Source organism: Hyalella azteca, unplaced genomic scaffold (assembly GCF_000764305.2).
Source record: "Hyalella azteca isolate HAZT.00-mixed unplaced genomic scaffold, Hazt_2.0.2 contig4928, whole genome shotgun sequence".
Taxonomy (NCBI): domain Eukaryota; kingdom Metazoa; phylum Arthropoda; class Malacostraca; order Amphipoda; family Hyalellidae; genus Hyalella; species Hyalella azteca.
Window position 1 is genome coordinate 224,836 of NW_025935136.1, and position 21,217 is coordinate 246,052.

The following is a 21,217-nucleotide window of genomic DNA, read 5'->3' on the forward strand; positions in this document are numbered from 1 at the left end:
CGCTTCTTCTAGTTTTTTACCCTTTCCATTTTAACGCTACAATTCACAATCATTAAATGGAGTTTGGAGTGAGTTATTTCGATGTTTTAATATTTATTATTGTATGTATGTACTATATGTTTACATGTTAGAATACTTATATTCTTCATTGTTATTCTAAATTTTCACTACGTCAAAAATCAAAGTTATGGAAGTAGAAAATTTAATGTCACGTCCAGGCCTCTTCGAATTGAATTGCCTACCGAGCAGCAAAACTATTACCAAAAATTATAAATCACAATCTCTTTTTAGCCGCTAAGAACTTCAGAAGTTATATACATAGGTGTAGGACCACGAGTGAAGTAAAAAAAATGTGTCGAGTAATAAATCAAGGCAGCCATAAGGCTCGCCTTGTTTGAGCAGCTCGGCTTCAAAGTTGCCGCACGCACGCACCACCGGAGGGCCACACGCACCTCCAAAGTCGGCGCATATTAGCACAAAACTTATCGCCTGAGGCACATGAAGATTTTTAAATCAACAGATCCTACGTACACTACGCACGTACCCAAAGTACTCTATACACCCATGACGTCCACGGTAAATAAAGCGGACACCATGAATATCAAATCGATTATTGAACAGACACGTATTTCAATTTCCCAAAACTGATTATTAAGGCGTTTAGACGTAGATATAAACACAAATACATCTTTGAATTTCCAATGATATAATAAGCTATTAGGAAAGGTTATTAAAAATTAATCAAAATGAAGCTGTTCAATTCCTCTGATCATAGTTTATTCGTGGCTTAATACTGGACAGCTTCGCGAAACGATTTACAAAATTAGAAATACTGATTGGGAAAATATCGAGGCGCCTGCCGGAGGCCAGCTTTGCCAAACTTCACATTAATTAAGTTCATATTTCTTTCTGTAGGTAAGAACGCTAGAGGGCATAACAGCCTATGAAGTCAAGTGCTCGAAGTCATTGCGCCGGATGTTCACAGCTAAAACTTAAGCTTAATAAAGGCAAGCATGGCCATACTGCATCTGGCCAAACCTCTTCCGGCCTAACCTATTCGGCCTAACCTCCACAAGTTGCAACATTTCTCCACTAAAAACAAACCTGAGCGGACCTGACCTAACCTCATTGGCTGCAGGAAGTTTGAAAGGCGGTCCAAGTGTGCTGGTAGAGCCAGTCATTGGCTGCAATGTTGTGAGCCGGGACAGCGTGAACAGGTTAAGCCAGAAAAGGTTAGGCCGGAGTAGGTACAGCCGGATGAGGATCGAACTGCCTGCTTATGAGCGAGCATGCTTAAGCATCGTCTGAAGACTATACGGCGCGATTATCTTTCGGCAGTGTGTCGCTTGTCTGGGTTACGGAGTTCAAGCGTAGTCTGCGGCTTCTAGGTTTGAGGCTGAGTAAAGTTAATGCATAGTAAAGCTGTGGGTTGGCTCCAGGGCTCATTTAAGAGTGTAACAGGTTGCTTTTCCTTGCAACTGTTATATGAATGGTAATTAAGTATGACCTGAGGGTGGTTCGGTTGTAGCTGGATCCGAGGATATAGAGGGACAGCGTAAACGATTATATAATATACTTTTAGGATTATAGTTCGGCTTACAGTTTAGGATAATCAGTACGTTAATAAGTTGGAGCTCTAACACTGATGTCTTCGGCGTCCAGTTGAAGTATGGATAAGTCTAGAGTGTATCTTCTACTCTGACATTAATTTAGAGTTACTGTCCTGATTGTTAAGGACAGGAGTATGGGCGTATACTCGACGGTTCTCGGCCCAAGACTGAGTTTCCTGGTTTGGGCAGAGCTCATATAGCTACGCTAATTGACGTCACCAAGGACGTGATTTGATAAACAGGAAAGGCTAATACAAGGAAATGCTTATGAACGTATCGCATGTGAAGGATCTTATCTTTCAACAAGGAAGACATTAATCAGGAAATATCAAGGGACAAATGGTATCAACATTGTCATCTTACAAGAGTAAAATTTGCGGCCTATGGCTGCGCCTCCAAAATAATGATCAAGTGACAAATAAGATCAGCGCTACAGGCCATCAGTTTGAATTGATAACTGTACCCCATAAAGTCTTCTTATTCTTACTAAAATTGAATCATTCGACGTATAACTGTCAATTAAATGAACATCAGAGATTTTTTTGCGTTAATCAAAGTTCACACCCTAAAGTCTTCCATTTGTATAATATGGATCGTTTAACACAATCGTCAATGATATTATTGTACGAGATCTTAAAACTACTACTTATACTTCTTAAGCCTTCGTGAGAACAAAGAACTCAACTTTGAGGGAGGATATTTTCCGTAGTGAAAAAGTATATACCTGATTTATACTGGTACCATATTTTTATCTAGGAATTTTTTTGTTACATTATTGTTTTATAAACTGCCCTGGATGTGATTACCAGAACAGCATGCAAGACCATTACTCAGGTTGAAGCATGTCGAATGCAAGAAGGCGCATGATGGCTTCTCATGGCACAGAAGCAATAATAATATTTTATCTCTAGGGATCCACGTCGGTAAGCTCATCAATAATTCAGACGGGAGAGCCGCTTGCCCTTCCTTGTCTGCGAACTGTCGCGTCCATAACATGATGAAGAGGAACCAGCGAAACGCGATACTTTTATTTAGACAGCAATGAATAAATTGCTACATAAATATAAACGAAGAATGGTCATAATTACTAGATTGAGATGCCGATGAGATAAAAATTCTACACGCTCTGTATTCAAAAAATGATTGGAATCGGTGTCAAGCAATATATCTATGTCCACCCTAAGCAAATATTGTAAGAAAAATAAATGATTTTCCACTCATCAAAATAAATTAAATCTATTGAATTATTTAGATGATCGGTATGAATTAAACTGTTGTTTATCGTGTAATAAGGAGGTTTTACTTATTGATGATAGACAAATAACAGTCCACTGCAACTTCACGAAAAAATTTCGTTTAAAAACAGGCTGTACATTATTAGGTCCTACTTCATCAGTTTATAGTAGAATACAATATGAAATATAATGCAAAGGATAACAGTTCTTCTAGGGTTTAATTGGACAAGTTTGCTTGCAAAGCCATAACTTAGGAGAACCATTTCAAGCTCTTAACGTTTTGTTTGACTTACAAATAATTCAGGTCATTTAGCTGACGAACCGAAGTTTTATTTCTATAGTTCATTTCTTGAAAATAGTTAAATCTTCCTTGGAATCCATACTGATTTCAATCACTCGCTGCAATTATAGCTTAATTTGAACACATTTGCTTGTAATTTAAACTTTCTTGCTGGGTTGATACGAATTCAGTATTATATGCACAGTATAGCGTCAATTATAAAATTCAGTCTGAATTTAATGTTCACCGAGGATAATTTCAGGTGAGACTTGAATTTTCAACTCTAAAAAACTTATTCATGATGCTAACTAACTACTACGTAGATTACTATTTTGTACAAGTACTCAGTCGGTTCGTATGACAATTGAGGATCCCATATTATTTCCTATCAGAGTGTTTTGACACTCGTGTGTTTGTTTCTCATGAGGCATTATTTTAAATTTCAAACGAATCGTTTGAACATTTCATCAACAGTAACTTTCGGAACAAAGCCAAAAAAATCAGTAACATGATGGTGATTACGAAAACTTTTAGCATTGATCTGCTGAATCGCTACTTCATCAAGAAAATTAAGAAAGAGAAAACTCAAAGTAACTACGCCATATCTTCGATTAAAAAGTTTCAGAGACCAGTTCAATTATCAGTTCAGGAATTAAGATAATACAAGTACAATGATGGAGAAAAGTCAGATTTGCACTGAATTAGATTTAAACCTGTGTGGCGAAAAACCGAACACGAAACATAAGAACTAATTTATTTCCAATTTCGTGTGGATAAGAACTACAAGCTGGGAATCATTGCAGTGGATAACTGTAACAGTGCATGGAATCATTACAAAATTTTTAAATGCAAATCTTCCCAAAATATGTTCACAATTTTTATCCAATTAAAATTTTTACCAGATCAATGTTTGTGTTCCGTTGTCGTTTCTTCGTTACTAATGTTTTAATCTCTTCTGTGTGAATTTGGCTTTTCCACGCTGATTGCTCTTGTTATTCTTTGATTTTTCGCGGTGTTAATGGAGCTGGTCTCCGAAATGTTTTCAATTTAAATGTGAATTTTCTTAGCTTTATCTTTGTTTCTATATTCTTGATGATCGAGAGAAATTGCATATATCTGGCATAGATACCAGTCGATCTTAATTGTACAGTATTAGTTTATGCAAAAGGGTTAATCATTGTTTTAATTCCAGAGCTCTTTCTCCTCAAGCTGAATCAACATAAATAGCTGTGATACCCTCCTTTGCTGCAAATCATAGAGTTTGCAGTATAGAGTGTTGTCGAGTAAAGTACTTTTTATTATTTATTTTAGTGGTATTGGGAATACTCGGATAGGGAATAGCTTGAGTTTTCCCGATATCGGACTTAAGGTGGAATTTTTCAGAGTAGCTATTGCCGCCACCCCACGCTAGAAACTACGCGCACCGCTGTGGAGATAGAGCCATCTCGTAACAATATTCAAATAAGTCCTTTAAGGGTCACAGTTGATACTTCATTAATTAAATTAACTTAGGAACGAAGAACCCTTGAAGCTCGACGACTTGGGAACTTGTAATTTAGCGCGCAGTTACTTTCTCGCGTACATGGCTTGCATTGACTTGTCTTCTCACGAACAATTAACAAATTTTCTGTCAACATTTCAGATCAGCCATTCGGTTCAATTTATTAGTGAATTTCAATATAACATCAATCTAAACATCTGTTTAAACACCAATTTGATTCAGAAAAGGTGTACATTGGTAGTCAATTTCCTTTCCTCACTCATTATTGCGGAGACCAGAACCATTGAAGAAATTGAATCGGTCGCATTCTTTGCATTGAATCATCCCCGATCTTTGCATTTGTTTAGTCTCCCTGAATGCTTGAAGCTTCTATCTTTTTGCTCCATTTGATAGGCACTGTTTAGAATGGGTTTTTTTATGTCGCTCCTCCTCTTCTCGGCTGGTGTAACTTTCAGTCGTTATTTCTGCTTGGCACAAAATAAAATATTATATTTTAGAGATATTATAAAATATTGGCACAAAATATTATTTGTTGCGCCGGGCATTGAAGAATAAGCACAGAAAAAGTTTTTACGCATCTTGTAGTTACTTTTTCTAGCAATACATTAGCAAAAAATTTTCTCATGATACATCTCTTAAGATTTTCCAGCATTTAAAAACCTCTGTCAGCAACAGCATTTTTGAGAATATGTTCGCTGTGAACATTTTTTAGAAAGAGAATTCCACAGCGAGGTCCTGACATCTTGCCATAAGTACCATGAGTTAAGGAGCTCATGCGTATAAACCTCGTTACTGCGATCACTTGGTGAACCAGAGGGTTGGTGTTCGTTAATGAGTATTGCCGAGCTGAGCACCGCGCAGTGCACCGCAGTGCAGCACTTAGCTTATTGCAGTCTCCCCTTCCTGGGGACTTCCTCTTTTGCACGTGGCAGTCTTTTTTTTTAAGGAAAACAAGATTAACGCTTGTTACATTCGAGGTGTGAATTCCAGAATCGACATAATATATCGAATGTCCGTGTAAGTGAATTATGTAATAATAAAGCATCCACAGGAATGTGTGATAAAAAGTTTAGGATTAGTAGCAAATGAATATTTTGCGACAAGAAATTTGTTTTGATACTTTGTGGTTAGTTTTCTTTCACTCTAAATCTATTTGCTAATCATAGATTTTCATTCATCTCTCTCAACCGATTTTTCTTCGCCAGAATCATTTATTCTGTTTTAAATGCAATTAATGATGATATCATTATTCTGTGAAAACAACGGGAAATTGTTAGAATTCACAGTTTTATGTTTTTAAACTCCTTCGTTCAGAATTACTCCGTTTAGGTAATTCGTCGAACGTTCAATTTTGAATGTCATGAGCCTAATTTTTCTTATCGAATTTTATTTTTTCCAAATAAATGTCTTGTGTTAAAAGTTAAAATTATATTTGTCGGCAAAAGGTAATATTTGCATTTGAAGCTAAATAAACATATGTTACATAGATCAACATAGATCAAAAAAGTCCGTATGAGGTAGGTATTCAGATCTATGCAGAATTAAATCAGCAAGCCATAACATAAAAATTTCGCATGTAATTCGTCATTGAAATCAACTTACAGTGACGTTATGATTGTGAACATACGTTCAAATAACACGTTGGGATTTTAAACATATGATCATTGAACATCATGGAACATTAACTCCACGAAGATCTTTTAACCAATATTCCTCTCTACGCTGATCGGATAAACCTTTTAGTTTCCACGAGAAGAACCATTCATATCTCCATACGGAATTTCACATAGTTCCCTTGAGAAATCCTATCTACTTGTGTAACAACAACAACATGGTATTTTCTAGTGATGGATTATCAAACCGACGTGGGATAAGCGAAACCTCGTCGCTGCAAAGCTTACTACTTTCCATAGAGTAATGAGCTGGCTGGAAGGAGCTTCTCGAAAGAATCTTCCCACCAATGTTCTCCCGTGTCTATGCATGTACCGGGTCAAAGAAGGGAAGAAGTTTATTTGGTTTCTGATTATTTTCTTTTTCTCCAATACTCGATGAGTCGCCGATATTCGCCGTGCCTCGGTACAAGCAAAGGCGAAATCTCCCAACCAATTCATTCACAGGTTAATTGTAATCTATTACATATTAGTTCAAGGCAAATTCGCATTCGTGTGCTTGAAGCTTGGTATTCTAATTACATGAAAGCATTTCGAAAGAATGTCCGCCGTTCTTATCGTGTCGGGATATTCCCTGAACCGGTAATGTTATCAACAGGGGTGCAAACTTGAGCCAATGCAAACTGGGAAGTGGTTTAAAAATAAAAAAATGATTGGATGATACTTTTTTTACTTCTACATTACAATTAAAACGAAGTAAGAGGAAAATAAAACGCAACTGTTATAGAGATTGCAACGAGATGTTCACTTAGCTGTTGAATAATCACCTTAATTGTTTAAATTTGCAAAAACATTTCGAGAAGAGAAAAACCCGTTTCTTGTATGCTCAAATCATTGCAACGCATTGATTAGTTGACGCTCTCTATATAACCTCTTCAGATCGCTGTCAATGTTAACGGTTATTGGCTATATGGCTGCATATGTCCTAATATGAAGCAATACACCGACTCAATTTGACTCTCCTATTTGTTTATGAAGTTTTCAACCTCAATATTCTAAATAAATTATGAAGTTTTCAGCATTTAAGGACTGATTTCGATAGAAAAATTTATTCATAAAAATTGTTTCTTTGTATAAATAGATTGTTCTGCAGAAAATATTCTGCAGCTTAAGTAGGATGAAGAACGGCTGAAAAATCCTTTGTTGAACGGAGTCCTTATATCGCTGCACCCAAGATTTTCACAAGCATGCTCGCATCTGAGACGATTAGCGTTATGGTCCAAGCAATCTGCGGGACCAAAAAATTGGAGGAAACAAACCTTCAATAATGTTGGCCCACATAGAGGCTCACGCATGAAGGGAAACAAACGAGGTACTGCGGCGAATGCAACGTTTATATGTGGCCTCTGTTAAAGGGCTGGAAATCGGAGTAAATATTGCCGATTCTCAACAACATGATGAAACGTCTTATCCCAGTGAAAGTTATAAAATTACACATACACCTAAACGTCTTTTTATGTGTCTTAATAGGTGAAATGAACTCACTTTGCATAAAAATAATATGTTTATATATTCGCGATGATACATAGCTTACTATTTCGACACCGATAGTTACATATACTTCAACTATTACCAGAGTAATATGGGTTGCATATTTATGTCATTCGTTATTAACTCTGTAAATTTTTTTTAATGTAATTTATGATTCTGAAGATCGCGAGCTTTGAAGATAAGGTGTATTTTTATCGCAATACACCACAAACTCTCCATTTCAATTTTTTTCAGCCCTTCAGTCAGCCTTTTTATTAGTACTAAAGTTTATTTATAGCAGTTCAATCCTTAGCGATAGTTCGGACATGCTTTGGGAACGAAATATTTTGATAAATTAAACTTATTTACTGTGTAGTCATCAGTAATGAAATCTAAATAACTCAAGGTATTATCTTATATAAGAAATTCATAACAAATGATAGGATTTATTACTAAAAATTTTGTAACATCCACTCAAGACCGTCAATAAAATTTCCAGAAGCTATAAGTGTTGAAAATTTATCCTACGCATAAAGCTTGACATAAATAAATGTATGACTGTTAGTTGAATAACAACCCACGACATAGAATTGCAAAACATTATAAGAACCAGCTAACGATATAACTTTTTGAATCTGAAGTTTATATAATTATAACTAATAGTCAAAAGATGTGCAACCCTTCCATCCACATGCCACATGCGCAGTGGAGTTTGTGGGAAAAATGGTAAGCAATTTATTATTAATCACATCATTAAACCTGGCTCATTAATTTTTAATGACAGATTCTCGTGTAATCTATATTTAGTTCATATTCACTTTAAAATAAATGGTAGGGTAACATGGGGCAGCGGGCCCCTCCTTTTTTTAAACTAAAATTTTGATGAAGTTTCAATTGATACGAGGTATTTTTTTTTTTGTTTAAAGCTACAACTAATGAGGAATGTATGATGTGAATTGGACGCCTATAAAGTTATTTTTAATGAAACACTATTTTGTTAAAAGTGTCAAAATGGGCCCATTGCCCCACCCCTGGGGCAATGTTTATGCATATATTTGCATAACCCCTTTACCACAAATATACCCTCACCCCTTTACCACAATTGCATATATTTTGTTTAAAAATGGTAAAACAACACTTTACAGTTCAAAATAAGAAGAATGTAATAAAAAATATTGCATTCATTCATTTATTAACAACTTAAAAAATCATATCCTTAACATGAAGATATATGTTCTTGTCTTAAAAAATCAATCACTGACGTGAAAAAAAATATTTCATTGGCATAATAATATATATCCTCGACATGAAAAATATAACCTTACCATAAAAATTTATCCTCGACATGAAAAATTGTATCTCTGACTAGAAAAAAAACTTCGTTCCAGATTCGTCCATAATCCAGATATTATGTGCAGGGAATTCGTACTTAACCGTGATTTCGGCCAACACCATAAAAACTAATCAACTTTTGGCTCATTGGTGTTGACTGAAATCAACTTTTGGCAAGGTATGAGTCAATAACTCGATTCGGGGTCATAAATACGCATAACTAGAACCTGCTGCCTTGCAGCAAATAAAAAAATCATACAATATGAAGTGTAATTTCTAATTCAAATATCTAGTCATAGTTTTGAAAAGCTCATTGGGACAAATCTAATGATGTTTAACACAAGACTTCACAGAGGGATAATGAGCCCACCATGGGCGCTTTGCCCCGTGACACGCGTGGGCCCGTTGCCCCACTATAGGTATCTTTTCAATTTATATCGTGTCAACATTTTATTTTAAAAGCTAATAGTTCAAACTTGAACTCAAAATTATCCCTATAAATAATACTTTCAAAATATAATTCACAGTAATTTCAAAAGCTTCATATAAAGTAATTGGTAACAGTTTTATATAGCAGCAGAAAAACTTGTATCTGGGCTAAAACAGTTTTTTGCGATTAACTTATCAACGCAAAATCTTAGCAAAATGTAGAGTCACACACTTCAGCCCAATGCAACTGTCGACCGGCGGTAGAGAACACGGACCAATATCTGACATACTTAGCGGGAAACCGGCTATGGGCCCATGACCCGCAGTGGTACCGTTTCCCCATGTTACCCTATAGCTTCTACATATTTGAGGGTTCAATTTGTTCGTAAATGCCATGTGGGAAGTAAAGTGGAAAGTCTTCCACTCCTATGTTGAAGCTATGATTAGGTTACCGTACGAAGAACTGTTACTCACAAACTTAAAGGTTCCAGGTATTGGGTGGAATGCGATTTATTCATCCAGGAACTATACGTTCAAATGGCAGGACATTCTCTTCTGATTTAACTTTATAGCAACAGATTACGAGAATCACCGATTGTTTTTTGATCAAGATACGATAATTTTGCTAAAGTATTAAGTAAGTGAACCCAGAATATTGATCCATAACATATTAAATGAAGTAATATGCGCAAGGCGACGCTACGTATATGAACTTTCTTCATTATGCTTAGGATTACTTTTTGGACTATTGATTCCTCAGAACTTAAACTTGAATCCTTGAATATATTTTCAAAGCAAAACATTTGTAATTCTCTCACATATGTATTTCCGCAGAAAAACATCGAAGATAATCTGGCCTGACAAGGTAGAAGCTACTCGTTAAGTTTAGCATGTCATACCGCAGTATAATTTTCGTATTGTTTATTAACGCTTTAGATCTCCTGCGAGAAGACATAATCCGCTTCGCGATTTTCCACGAACATATAAGCGTCATAGAATATTTGCGTAGAATATTTGTGATTAGTTAAGCTTAAGTATGGGTGTTTTATTTGGCAGAGCGCGATTGCCCGGCAGCCGTGCGAGCGGCTGATAGTGTCTCCGCGACGCCAGATCATCATGGAGGGCGCTCTTCATCTCCTGGACAACAACAAGCCGCAGGAAATGTACGTCATCCTCTTCGACGACATGCTCCTCATCACCCGCAGGAAGAAAGGACTCAGCAAAAAGGTAATTCGGTCCAAAGAGCTTTACTGACAAGCGTTATTCTTTGAATATATAAATGAAATATCGATGAATGTTCGAATAGCTTGTCATATTGCGATGCGAAATGTGGCAGTAGACGGCCTCGTTGTTTCTCACATTAGTAAGAAGTAAGACATCTCACAGAAGTAAGACAGCAATAACCGTATCTATGCCTAGCTATAAATGTGGCTTGACTTAGCTAGCGAAATATTAGGAGTAAATTATGTTTCATGATTTGAACAGCTAATGAACCCCAAATGTTCTATAATTCCGAAATTAGAAAATTTTCAAACTCTGTGATTTTATTTACGCTTCGCTTTTTTTTAAATTACTCAATGGGACCACTCAATGAATAGATATAAAGCAAATTTTCATTAGCCCCGGACATTAGACCAGCAATTGTCCAGGAAAGCGATTTACTATAAGGAGTATGGACAAACAAAACTGAACGAATAATTGCAATAATAATTTTTATTAAACTTTAACTAGAAAAATAAACAAGATGTTCTCCTAGCCCATAATTGTCGTCTATTAAACCTCATGCTAAACTTATTTCCAACCTTGTTTTGATTAATATTCTTTCAACTAATTCCAGAATTCTAGATTTTTTTTAATGAACTTCATATTTTAGGAGCTTCTCTGCCGAAGCGACATTTCAAACTTGAAAAAAATAACAAACTAGAAATAAGCAAAGCAATATGTAACACGAGATCAAACTAGTTCTAATAATAACTCAATAAACTGATACCAATTTAATTTTTCTACTGACATCAAGAGCACAATTAATTAACTTAATTTTTAATTAATAACCGATAATAAACATGAACAAAACTACGTACCATTGTAGTGGGAACACCAGTCACAATAAATGAAATTACAATTAGATATAATCAAAATTACCTTCATTTAGGATTGTTTTGTAATAACAAACTATTTTAATAATTCAACCAACAGGCTCGTCGTAGTCGACCTCTGCTTTCCGTACACGATTTCTCAACAAAAAATCTCGACTTATCTATGGTGTTATCTCAGCCTCTTTCCTCTGTAACAAACCTTTGAAAAATGCTTCTGGTGGGCTGGCCGTACGTGGCGGAAGAATAGATGCGCAAAAGCTTTTAGTAAAACCGACACTATCAATGAAATCATTATCAGCGGCTCAACTTTTATATGAAAAAAAGGCTTTTGTTTTTACATTGAAAGTATTTATTTTACATGGAAAGTTGTCTCCTTTCGATCAATGGAATTAAGTATCCAATCATTATAGAATAGAATAGAATAGAAGTGTCAGCGTTGAAGAAATAGGCCCATGGCCTGTTGCCGATTCTTGAACTTTTTGTGACTTGATTCACAAGGGATCCGGCCTTTGGAACCCGATCTTTCCATAGCTGACGATTGATTGAGATAGCTGCTGGACTTATTGCCTGGTCCGTAATTTGCTAGGTATTTTAAGACTGAACATATGCTCCTGCATAGCTTCGTCTAGTCTGTTTTTGAAGATGTTCATACTCGGAGCGTCAACGATGCTATCAGGGAGGCTGTTCCACATGTCAGTTACTCGAAGCGAGAAGAAATGTTGTCGCATGGATGTGTTCCAACGCTGTTTTTTTAGTTTATAGCCGTGGCCCCTGGTGTTGGTTCTTGTTTCAAATTCTAGTAATCCTTCTGGGACCTTGTATAAGTCATGAGTATACTTGTACGATTGAGTACAATGACTGTAGTGCGAAATATCATATATCATATTGTCATAAGGACAATTTTGCAATTTATGCGTTAAAATAACGTCGGTCGCATGACAGATTCGACATAAAAAGTTTTTTATCAATCAACGGCCGGGCTTCAACTTCTCATTTTGTAGATAATCCACGTGCTGAAATTTTGGGCCACGCGCTCTCCCGATGAAGAGAAACTTAACTCAATCTGGCGCGCATTCTGAAAGCAAATTTTCTAAACTATCATTACTTGCCTCGCAATCTACTTCCAAAACTTCGATCAACGACGTTCTTGATAGCCATTAGAACGTATCCAGTTACAAGTTGAGCGCAAGTTTTCACATGGGTTCTCTTCGGCTTGATTTTCAAAAAGATTCTTGTGGTATTTTTCATTGAAAATTTGCGATTCGTTGCTAAAATTCATGCTTTTTAATCCTGAGTAATGATATGGTTCTAATAATATGTACCGACACAACAGTAATTAGCACCAAGTATATTATATTTTGTGCTCTAAACTGCAAAACGCAAGTAGACTTCTGAAATGTTTAAATCTTAATATAAACGAGGTTTCAGTCGTTCGTGTTCGTTGATCAGAAATTTTTTCAACATTAGCTTGAAAAATGAGTCAGGAAATCAGACCATTATTTTTTAAGGCTAAAGCCTCTCAGACTAAAATAAAAAATTGAGTTAGGTTACGATATTCTTGTGTAAAAATAAGTCCTAACTGATGTGTGGAAAATTTCTAATGCTTTTGCTAATTACGTCAATTCTACTGAAACACAAAATAAATTTCCATCTACCAGTTTTTGTGAACGCTCCGAAAACAAAAATTTATTTTGGGTGCCATAATATTTATAATTTTTAATTAACCATGCGCAGAAATCTTCCCTGTCTGAGAACTGGCCGAGCTCTTGTTCGCGGCCGTCGAGCGGCGAGTCTGCCATGCGATACATCGTCTACAAGCAGCCCCTCTCACTGGACAGATTCTTCCTACACGACGTCCCTGTGAGCGAAGCTGTCACGGCCAAACTCGAGTCCGCCTTTGTCATGGTCAACCTCAACAGATTCCAGCAGATTGTTGCCGTCTACACCTTCCTCGCCCAGACCGACCAAGCGAAGGTGGGATTGGCTCGCTTGTTTTTTATTTACATGCTTTAAATTGTAGACTAATTCAATTACACACTAGTGTTTTTACCTTTTTTCAGACAGTAAGCACTTGATGACTGACTTTATTTAGCTTAAAAGCCGTTCTTTAGTACTGTTCATGCATAACTTAAGCTTCTGTTAGGCCACGACTTGAATCATCCTCGCATTCCTGCCTTAAGGTTGGAAACCATCAAGAAAACCAGACACAACTAAGTAATCAATCGTTGAATTTATTTCGCTCCGATGGACCAAGATGGAATGGAAGTGTAACATCTTTAGTTAAATGAACTGCGGAGTCATTTTTTCAATAAGAAAAGGCCATGGTAAAGTGAAAGAATATGAAAGATGACACGATTTCATAAATTATGAAAGTAAATTTACTGAATCAACTAAATTCTATCAAAATAAATATACTCTGAATGGATCAGCTAGTGATGCCTCACCTACAACCCATCACCTAAAAATCTCACTACTAGAATTGCTTGAAAAATGTTAAGAGAAATGGTACCCACACAAATCGATACACTGAAAATCATAACACTGATGAGGATGGAAAGAGGATGAGGAATTACTAGGCTCACACATCATTATTCAAGAAGACAGAAGCGTGATCCACTTAATTAAATGATTAGTTCAGAAAATTATGTGAAACATTAAACATGAATAATAAATTATGAGCACCTACCTCTCTCGCCAATGCTATCGATAGACAGAACGAAAAAGCTTGTGATGCGGTAGCGTCTACGAGGCGCCCATTAGTCGACATAAGAGCTCCACATTAGGCTGCTCTAGAGTGTGCTGAGCAAACGGACAATAGGATCTCATTAAAAGCAGACTTCAGTTTAGTCGGTCCTGGGTCCTCTTCTTGAAGACGTGTCATGTTATTATGCGGACCTGGTCGAGTGTGAAATAAATTTTAAATGCCATCAAATAATATTTGCCCCTCGACGAATGTAAATGGGAGGAAGGGAGTGTCAGGAGTAATGGAATGCATATGGCATAACATTTTCGCACCCAATGATTATTTGCTCTGTTGTAAGATCTTGAAGAAAAAATCAGTCTACCTAATAATTTATTTGGAAATGAAATGCGAGAGTGTGGATTTTGATCCAAATTCAATCAGTGCCACTAAAAGTACACTCTATATGTTATCACATGCAGAGCCACTTGATATACCGAAGGCTTAATGCCAATACATTTTATGTCGTCACTTTACGAGTAAGTTTTAAAACTCATTTCAATCCTTACGTAAATGTCAAATCTCCCTTTCTTGTCACTTAGATGAATGTCTTTATTTGTCAGTGTCGGAACAAATAATCAAATTAATAAGCCACTTACGTGTATACGAAAAAAATAGGGGATTCTAGTTGTCAGTTAGGAAAACTACCTGGCTGCGGCCTTCGTATTTTTACTTGAATTATTTGAAAAATCGATGCGGCTAATCACTTATATACTCGGGCCAACAGCATCGAAAAACCTACGATCATAGGGCACGGAAAAATACGTGTTCACTTGGTATAGATAAAATTAAATTTTATTTGCTAGGAAATTTTCTCGTGAAAACCTTTGTACGAGAAAATAATCGTTCGAGGAAACGCGCAGTCGAGGAAAGAATTTTGTAAAGAACATTAGGTAGAGCCCTTCGTCGAGAGCATTTCACCGAGAGCACGGCTGCTCGGAAGCAAAATTTGGTTGCTTGGTTCTACGCAGAATTTTATGAAAAAGCAATAATTTTTAAATTGAAGATATAATTCATTGAAGATAATTGGAGAGCGACACATTAGATTGAAGATGACTGGGAGTGGATGCAATACGTGCTTCAAGATGACTCAGGATGAAGAGCGATGCTTGGTTAAAGATGACTCGGGATGGAGAGCAGTGCTTGGTTAAAGATGACTCGGGATGAAGAGCAATGCTTGGTTAAAGATAACTCAGGAATGTGAGCAATAATACTTCGTTACCCAATTCGTTAAAGATGACTCAAGGTAGAAGCAATACATAGTTAAAGATGGAGATGACTCGAGATGATTGTATCAACACTTCTTTGAAAGGATCTCTAGCTTGAGGTCAAGAGCATTCCTTTTTTTGTTGCACAAGGAGCCTGTATCCAATTTACGCAATCAGCTCCGAGCAGCGAGCACTATATTAGCGTTGTATTGGTATAGAAACCGTTGCTTTCTTTGGGCGAAGATTAGAAATGATACCGGACGATGAACTTCCTTTATCATGGTTCATATGATTTCTGTAAGAACTAGTATTTCCTCAATTGTGAAAAATATTCTAACGAGTTGTCCGCCGATTTTTCAAAATATTGTAGCATACTCTTTTTAAAAACAAAATTCCGTGATTTTGAACTTAACCAGTGTTAATTTTATGTTATTTATTATGCAGCTTTCACTGCTGTGACATGTTTGAGCATATATCTACATTAGGTATAATGAAAACCAGAGAACTTTTCTATTGTCAATTTTCTTATTATTTTTTTCAATATAGTGAACAATATTTATCGTTTGTACTGGTAAATCGAAAATAAGGGTACCATATGGACATTTTTTCCTTAACAACGTTTCGAATGTATCAATCAATCATTATCAAGTTACAAGACGCATTGATTGATGAAATTTGAAGTACCAAGCTAAGAGACCCTACGGAACAACTTCAATGGAAATTGAGCTAACAAACTGATCAGTATGGCCAACTCCGTTGTAGGGTCTCGAAAGCTCACGTCTATATAGTCGGAGTTACTCTCCCGGTTACCTGTACGGAAACGTTAAAACCACATGCAAGGCAATCCGCTCAGACCCATTATTTCTCAAGTCACGTCTCTAATCTACAAAACAGCCAAAGAACTGAATAACATAATAAAACCGTGTGTTCAAAGCAATTCTCTGTGAATTCTAGAGGCAACTTTTTGGAGATCATATGCGCAGCACGCCCACCTGGCCTTCTTGCGTCACTTCATGTCACCAGCCTCTTCACCAACATCTCAACATGAGGATATAATAGAAATAATTGCGTAACACGTTCATTCTCATCCAACTTTGCCGGCTATTCCCTCTTAGACAAACACTTGTTGACGGAAGGGACTCGTCGCATTAGAATAGACTGGCCTGACTGACATAAGCAGTCTTCGATATTCCCAGTTGATGTCATTTTCTTTGGGCTTCTGACGTCCGCGTGAAGTGTGACGTTCGCGACTATCAGGATTGGCTGAAGAAATTTTCATTCTTATTTTGAGTCCTATGGTACTATTGAAAAAAACTAATGAGAACATTGTCAATAAAACAAATGCTCTGGGGCCAGAATATCAAAACATCGCTAAGTACACGTAGCCACTTTTATGTTGCGTAAGTGCTGCTATGAATACGTAACTTTAGCGGTGGTATTATCAAAACATTATTTGCGCGGGAAGCTACGTCCAAGAATTTGAGCGTAACTGTACGCCAGCTCGGAGGTGTCGTAAGCGGAGTTACGTACAAGTTTGGGGTGTCTGCTGAAGCAATATGAAAATATTGATTTACTAACACTTTTTGTGCGTAAGTACAAAAAGTTACGAAGTTTTTATAATCCGGCCTCTGGTCTTCAATGAAACGTGTTTAAAGGAATAAATTTTGCCTACCAATACTAATAGCAAGTGTATACAATAGTAGTATCTTGTTTTCATCAGTGAAATATTGGCATTACCTTTGTTAAGTTCCTTTTTTAGTGACCGACTGTCTGGAGTTTTATGGTAGCTAGTATAATAGCATGTATTGGTTAACATTACGTTTTTCTTGTCAATATCCCGTTGTCGTTTATTAAAGTCAAGGAGCGCCTTTCTCGCCTGTCCAATTGTCACCCGCCTAACTGTTAAGCTTGTACGGGCATTAACTTGGAAATTTTTTTCGTTTCATTGATCTTTTTTTCCATTTGCTTGGCGGTGTGTCCTCCTACGTGAGGAAAGAATAATTAAAGAGAACAAAATGCATCAAGCTGGAGCATGGTCTCATAAAAAAATTATTTCAGACTTCACAAATTTGGTGTTGAAGAGAGAACGTCAGCGTGACAAATAAACATCTGTAATTGAAAGGAAACCGATGGTCTCACCGAATCATCAGATTAACTGGGTTGACAGCACAACAAGATGAATGCCCAGTTAATTAGAGCTGCTAAAGACAAGAGTAAAACAGTTCTGACTTCCGACTTGTTTAAATACTTAATTAAGGACGGACAAAGTTGTTAGGGTGAAGCCTGAGAAGCATTGATCTCAGATTATCGAATTTCATTGCATTATATTATTATTATTACCTTTGCCATTTAAAATTTGACTGCCAGTAAATTGGATGGTCTGATCACAAATCAGCTAGCATGATGATAATAACTGTCGAACAAAATTTTATTGCTGAAACACATAATTCTTATTAACGAGATATATTAAAAATTTGGGACAATATTCGTTTGGGGGAGATATTTGGCATATTCCCACATATCTAACCATGTCAACATTAATCGAGAATTGCTCATTAGAGCAACAACATATTGCACTGATAATTAACAAACTCAAAAGCTGTTTCACAAAGCTAGGGGCAGTATTTAAAACAAAAAAAAACATTTTGAGTCCTATTAATTGCAGCGGCCAAAAAGCATTACTTAGTTCATAGAGTATCATGAGTCTGGGATGGGTCATTTAATTTTGCTTTCGTAGTTACCTGAGTATTGTAAACAATCAATCCGTTGACTTGTGACCGTCATTAACCGTAATAGGCCAAAAAATAACAGTTGAAGAATGTCCCTCATTATGGAATTTATGATTTTAATTGTTAATTGAACATTGAGCATGTTTTTTCGATGCCTTTTTTCTTGCGTTGATAATGGACCACGTACTTTGTGCTCTATAAACGGATGTTATACTCGGTATGTTATACTCGGCCTACACCCATTCCAAGTTGTCTGATGTTAGGCAACAATCATTCAGGAGTTTATGTCCTAACCAACGGCTGGTCTAAGCTTTGATGCGCGCTCGTAACTAAGCACCAACTGCGTCGTATAATTAAAGGAATAGATGTATACAAATAGTGATCTACATTTATTTTAAATGTTCAAAGATTTTGAAAACCTGAGCATTATTGTGAGTTTTTGGCTCAAAATTAAAAGTTTCAGAGCTTAATGTTGAAAATAGATTTAGAAATCAAAGCGATGACGAATTCAAAAAGTTATATGGGAAGTATTTTCAAGTTTCGTCTGAACTGAGAACTCCCCATTACTCGGGATTTGCGATATGCTTCCTTCCCTGCTTATTTTCAGCTATTAAATTCAAGTTTTTCGTAAGAGAAACAATTGAGGACGGAAAGATAACAATATTTCTCATTCAACGCTCCGCCAGCATAGAGACTAGAACGTTGAAGTCCATCATATATTTTCAAACGGGTAACTTAGAGAAGGCTAATGGGGGGTGAGGTTCATTTTTACTCCTAAATTGAAATGTAACACAACGCTAAAAAAATAATAAAAACAGAATATTTGTCGCGTGAGATTAAAAAAGCACACATTTTTAGATTTTCAGATGTACTCAAACTGTGTAACTATTAAAATTTATAATCTAATGGAGACTCCAGAACGTGAAAGTGAAATAAAAATCTCATTACAGAATTTTACGGAGAAATACGTCGAAATATGTTGAGCAGCAGCTGTCGCTAGCTTGAAATAAGTAAAATCGCAAGTAATATTGGATAAATTAAAGTTCTGTTTGTTACAGCAAACATGGCTGCTGAAGCTCCGCGACACTCAGGACAAGTGGAAGAGGACGCTGCAGAACACAGTCTTCAGGAACCATCATCGCCTCTCCGTGCCCGCCGCCTCCCCGCCCAAGCCACATCCACTCGACCCAAAGTCCTTCGTATAGACTATGGATCCTGCAGTAAATACCAGCTCTACTTGAATCATGCCAATATACACCCGCATACATTAAATTTTCAGTCATCACTACCCACACTAGCTTTTTATTCCTGCTTTATATCCTACCGAGGTAAATCTTGAGTACTTTTCGAAGCTTTCCCTATTGCTATACTATTTATCATTTATCATATTTGCGTTTCAACAAATGCTTCTGAGGATTTAATACTGAGAATATTATGATCATAATTTGAGAGCCCGGAAATTCTGGAGGCGCAAAACAAAAAACAATATGTCCCAGACAATGGGATCTCTTCCTCTTAAAGATTAATTAGAATTTCCCCTGAGCTCCTTAAATCAATAATATAACTAATTTTCGAAGAGATTCTCTCTATCACTCTACTCTTTTGTAGGAAATAAAGTCCCTTGAAGTGAAAAAAAAGTTGTCTAGGAAATGTTTCTCTTGACTGCTATGTACACAGCATCATACTAGCATGAAACACACAAAATCATAATGCCGTCACATTACATCTTTATAAATTTTAATCCTCAATTAAGCCCAGCAAACATTGCGGCATGAAAACCATTCTCTGTTCTGATTATACTTATACTTTCATCAAGACTCAAATAGTCATTGCTGAGCGGTTAGTTAACTAACTGATTAATTTCGCGTTCATTGCAGCATAAGGTCTTTATTTGACCATCTTAATAAATGTCCAACTCCCATTGTTCTTATGGTTAATATTGTAACTCAAGAAGAAGGCATTTACGAAGACGACAAGTTTTCAGTTCTCGATTGAGAAATAATATCCTGGATGTGTATCGATGAGCGTTAGTTATTCGTAACAAATTCTACGATAAGATCTTTGTTGTTGGTAGATTACAATAATGCTAGATTTACTGTGTCAATGGCCGGTGTCGATCGTAGATTCATAGCGATATGGGATGTTGGATATGGCTGTTCTCTAGATATAATGACACTGGTTTTATCCACTATCTCACCAGTACATTGAGAGTTTATCGCCGTTATTATCGTAGTGTTCTGTTGAATATGAAATCTCAGAGTGTTTACAGTCTTCGAAAAGCAATTGAATTTTCCTGCTATCATACATTTCTGTATAGAATTGCTGTTAATTTATTGGAGAATTTTCATTGGATGTAAATAAATGTATAATATCTCTAGCCTGCAAGTACGTCATACAGAATTAGTTTGTTAGGAGCCCGTTCTGCTGATAATAATGTAAGATTACAAGTAAGAAATAATTTTCTACCTGTCTCTTCGCCATGTGAAAACTTAATTTTTTCACATACCAAACTAAATAATTCAAATGAATAGTTCTACAAAAAAAACGAATAGTAATTTTTTCATTTAATTTAATTTAGATGGTAAATTGAAGACAATGATCCTCTCTAATTTATCGGAACACGGCCCCGTCAATCAGTAACTTGGACCGCAGATTTTGATGAATAACTTGACATAAAGCGAGCAATTCCGCTAAGCGTTGAGCGCGTTGGATTGGCTGACTTCTCGTCAACTTGAAAACGAAAACAATAACAAAAATCACTGTCGTTCTTTCACTTGGCTCTTCAACTCACAGTTTGTTGTTCGTCATAGCGCGGCTGAAAGTACAAAAATGCTGCGCAAATTGTATTCCTTCCGCTGCCGTGTGTGTAACTTTTCTAAATAAGTCTCTTAGGCTATTTTGTTACTAGGAATTATCT

The 21,217-nt window shown here is 36.4% G+C and overlaps 1 protein-coding gene across 1 annotated transcript in view; it reads left to right on the plus strand.

Moving 5' to 3' along the window:
- LOC125177788 overlaps positions 1-20,720 on the plus strand; it is a 144,385-nt gene extending 123,665 nt beyond the window's left edge. The window contains exons 14-16 of the mRNA XM_047880187.1: positions 10,584-10,754; positions 13,358-13,597; positions 19,359-20,720. Of these exons, the coding sequence (XP_047736143.1) occupies positions 10,584-10,754; positions 13,358-13,597; positions 19,359-19,505 (558 nt within the window). The 3' untranslated portion in view covers positions 19,506-20,720. The remainder of the gene's footprint in view (positions 1-10,583; positions 10,755-13,357; positions 13,598-19,358) is intronic.
- The last annotated feature ends 497 nt before the right edge of the window (positions 20,721-21,217 follow it).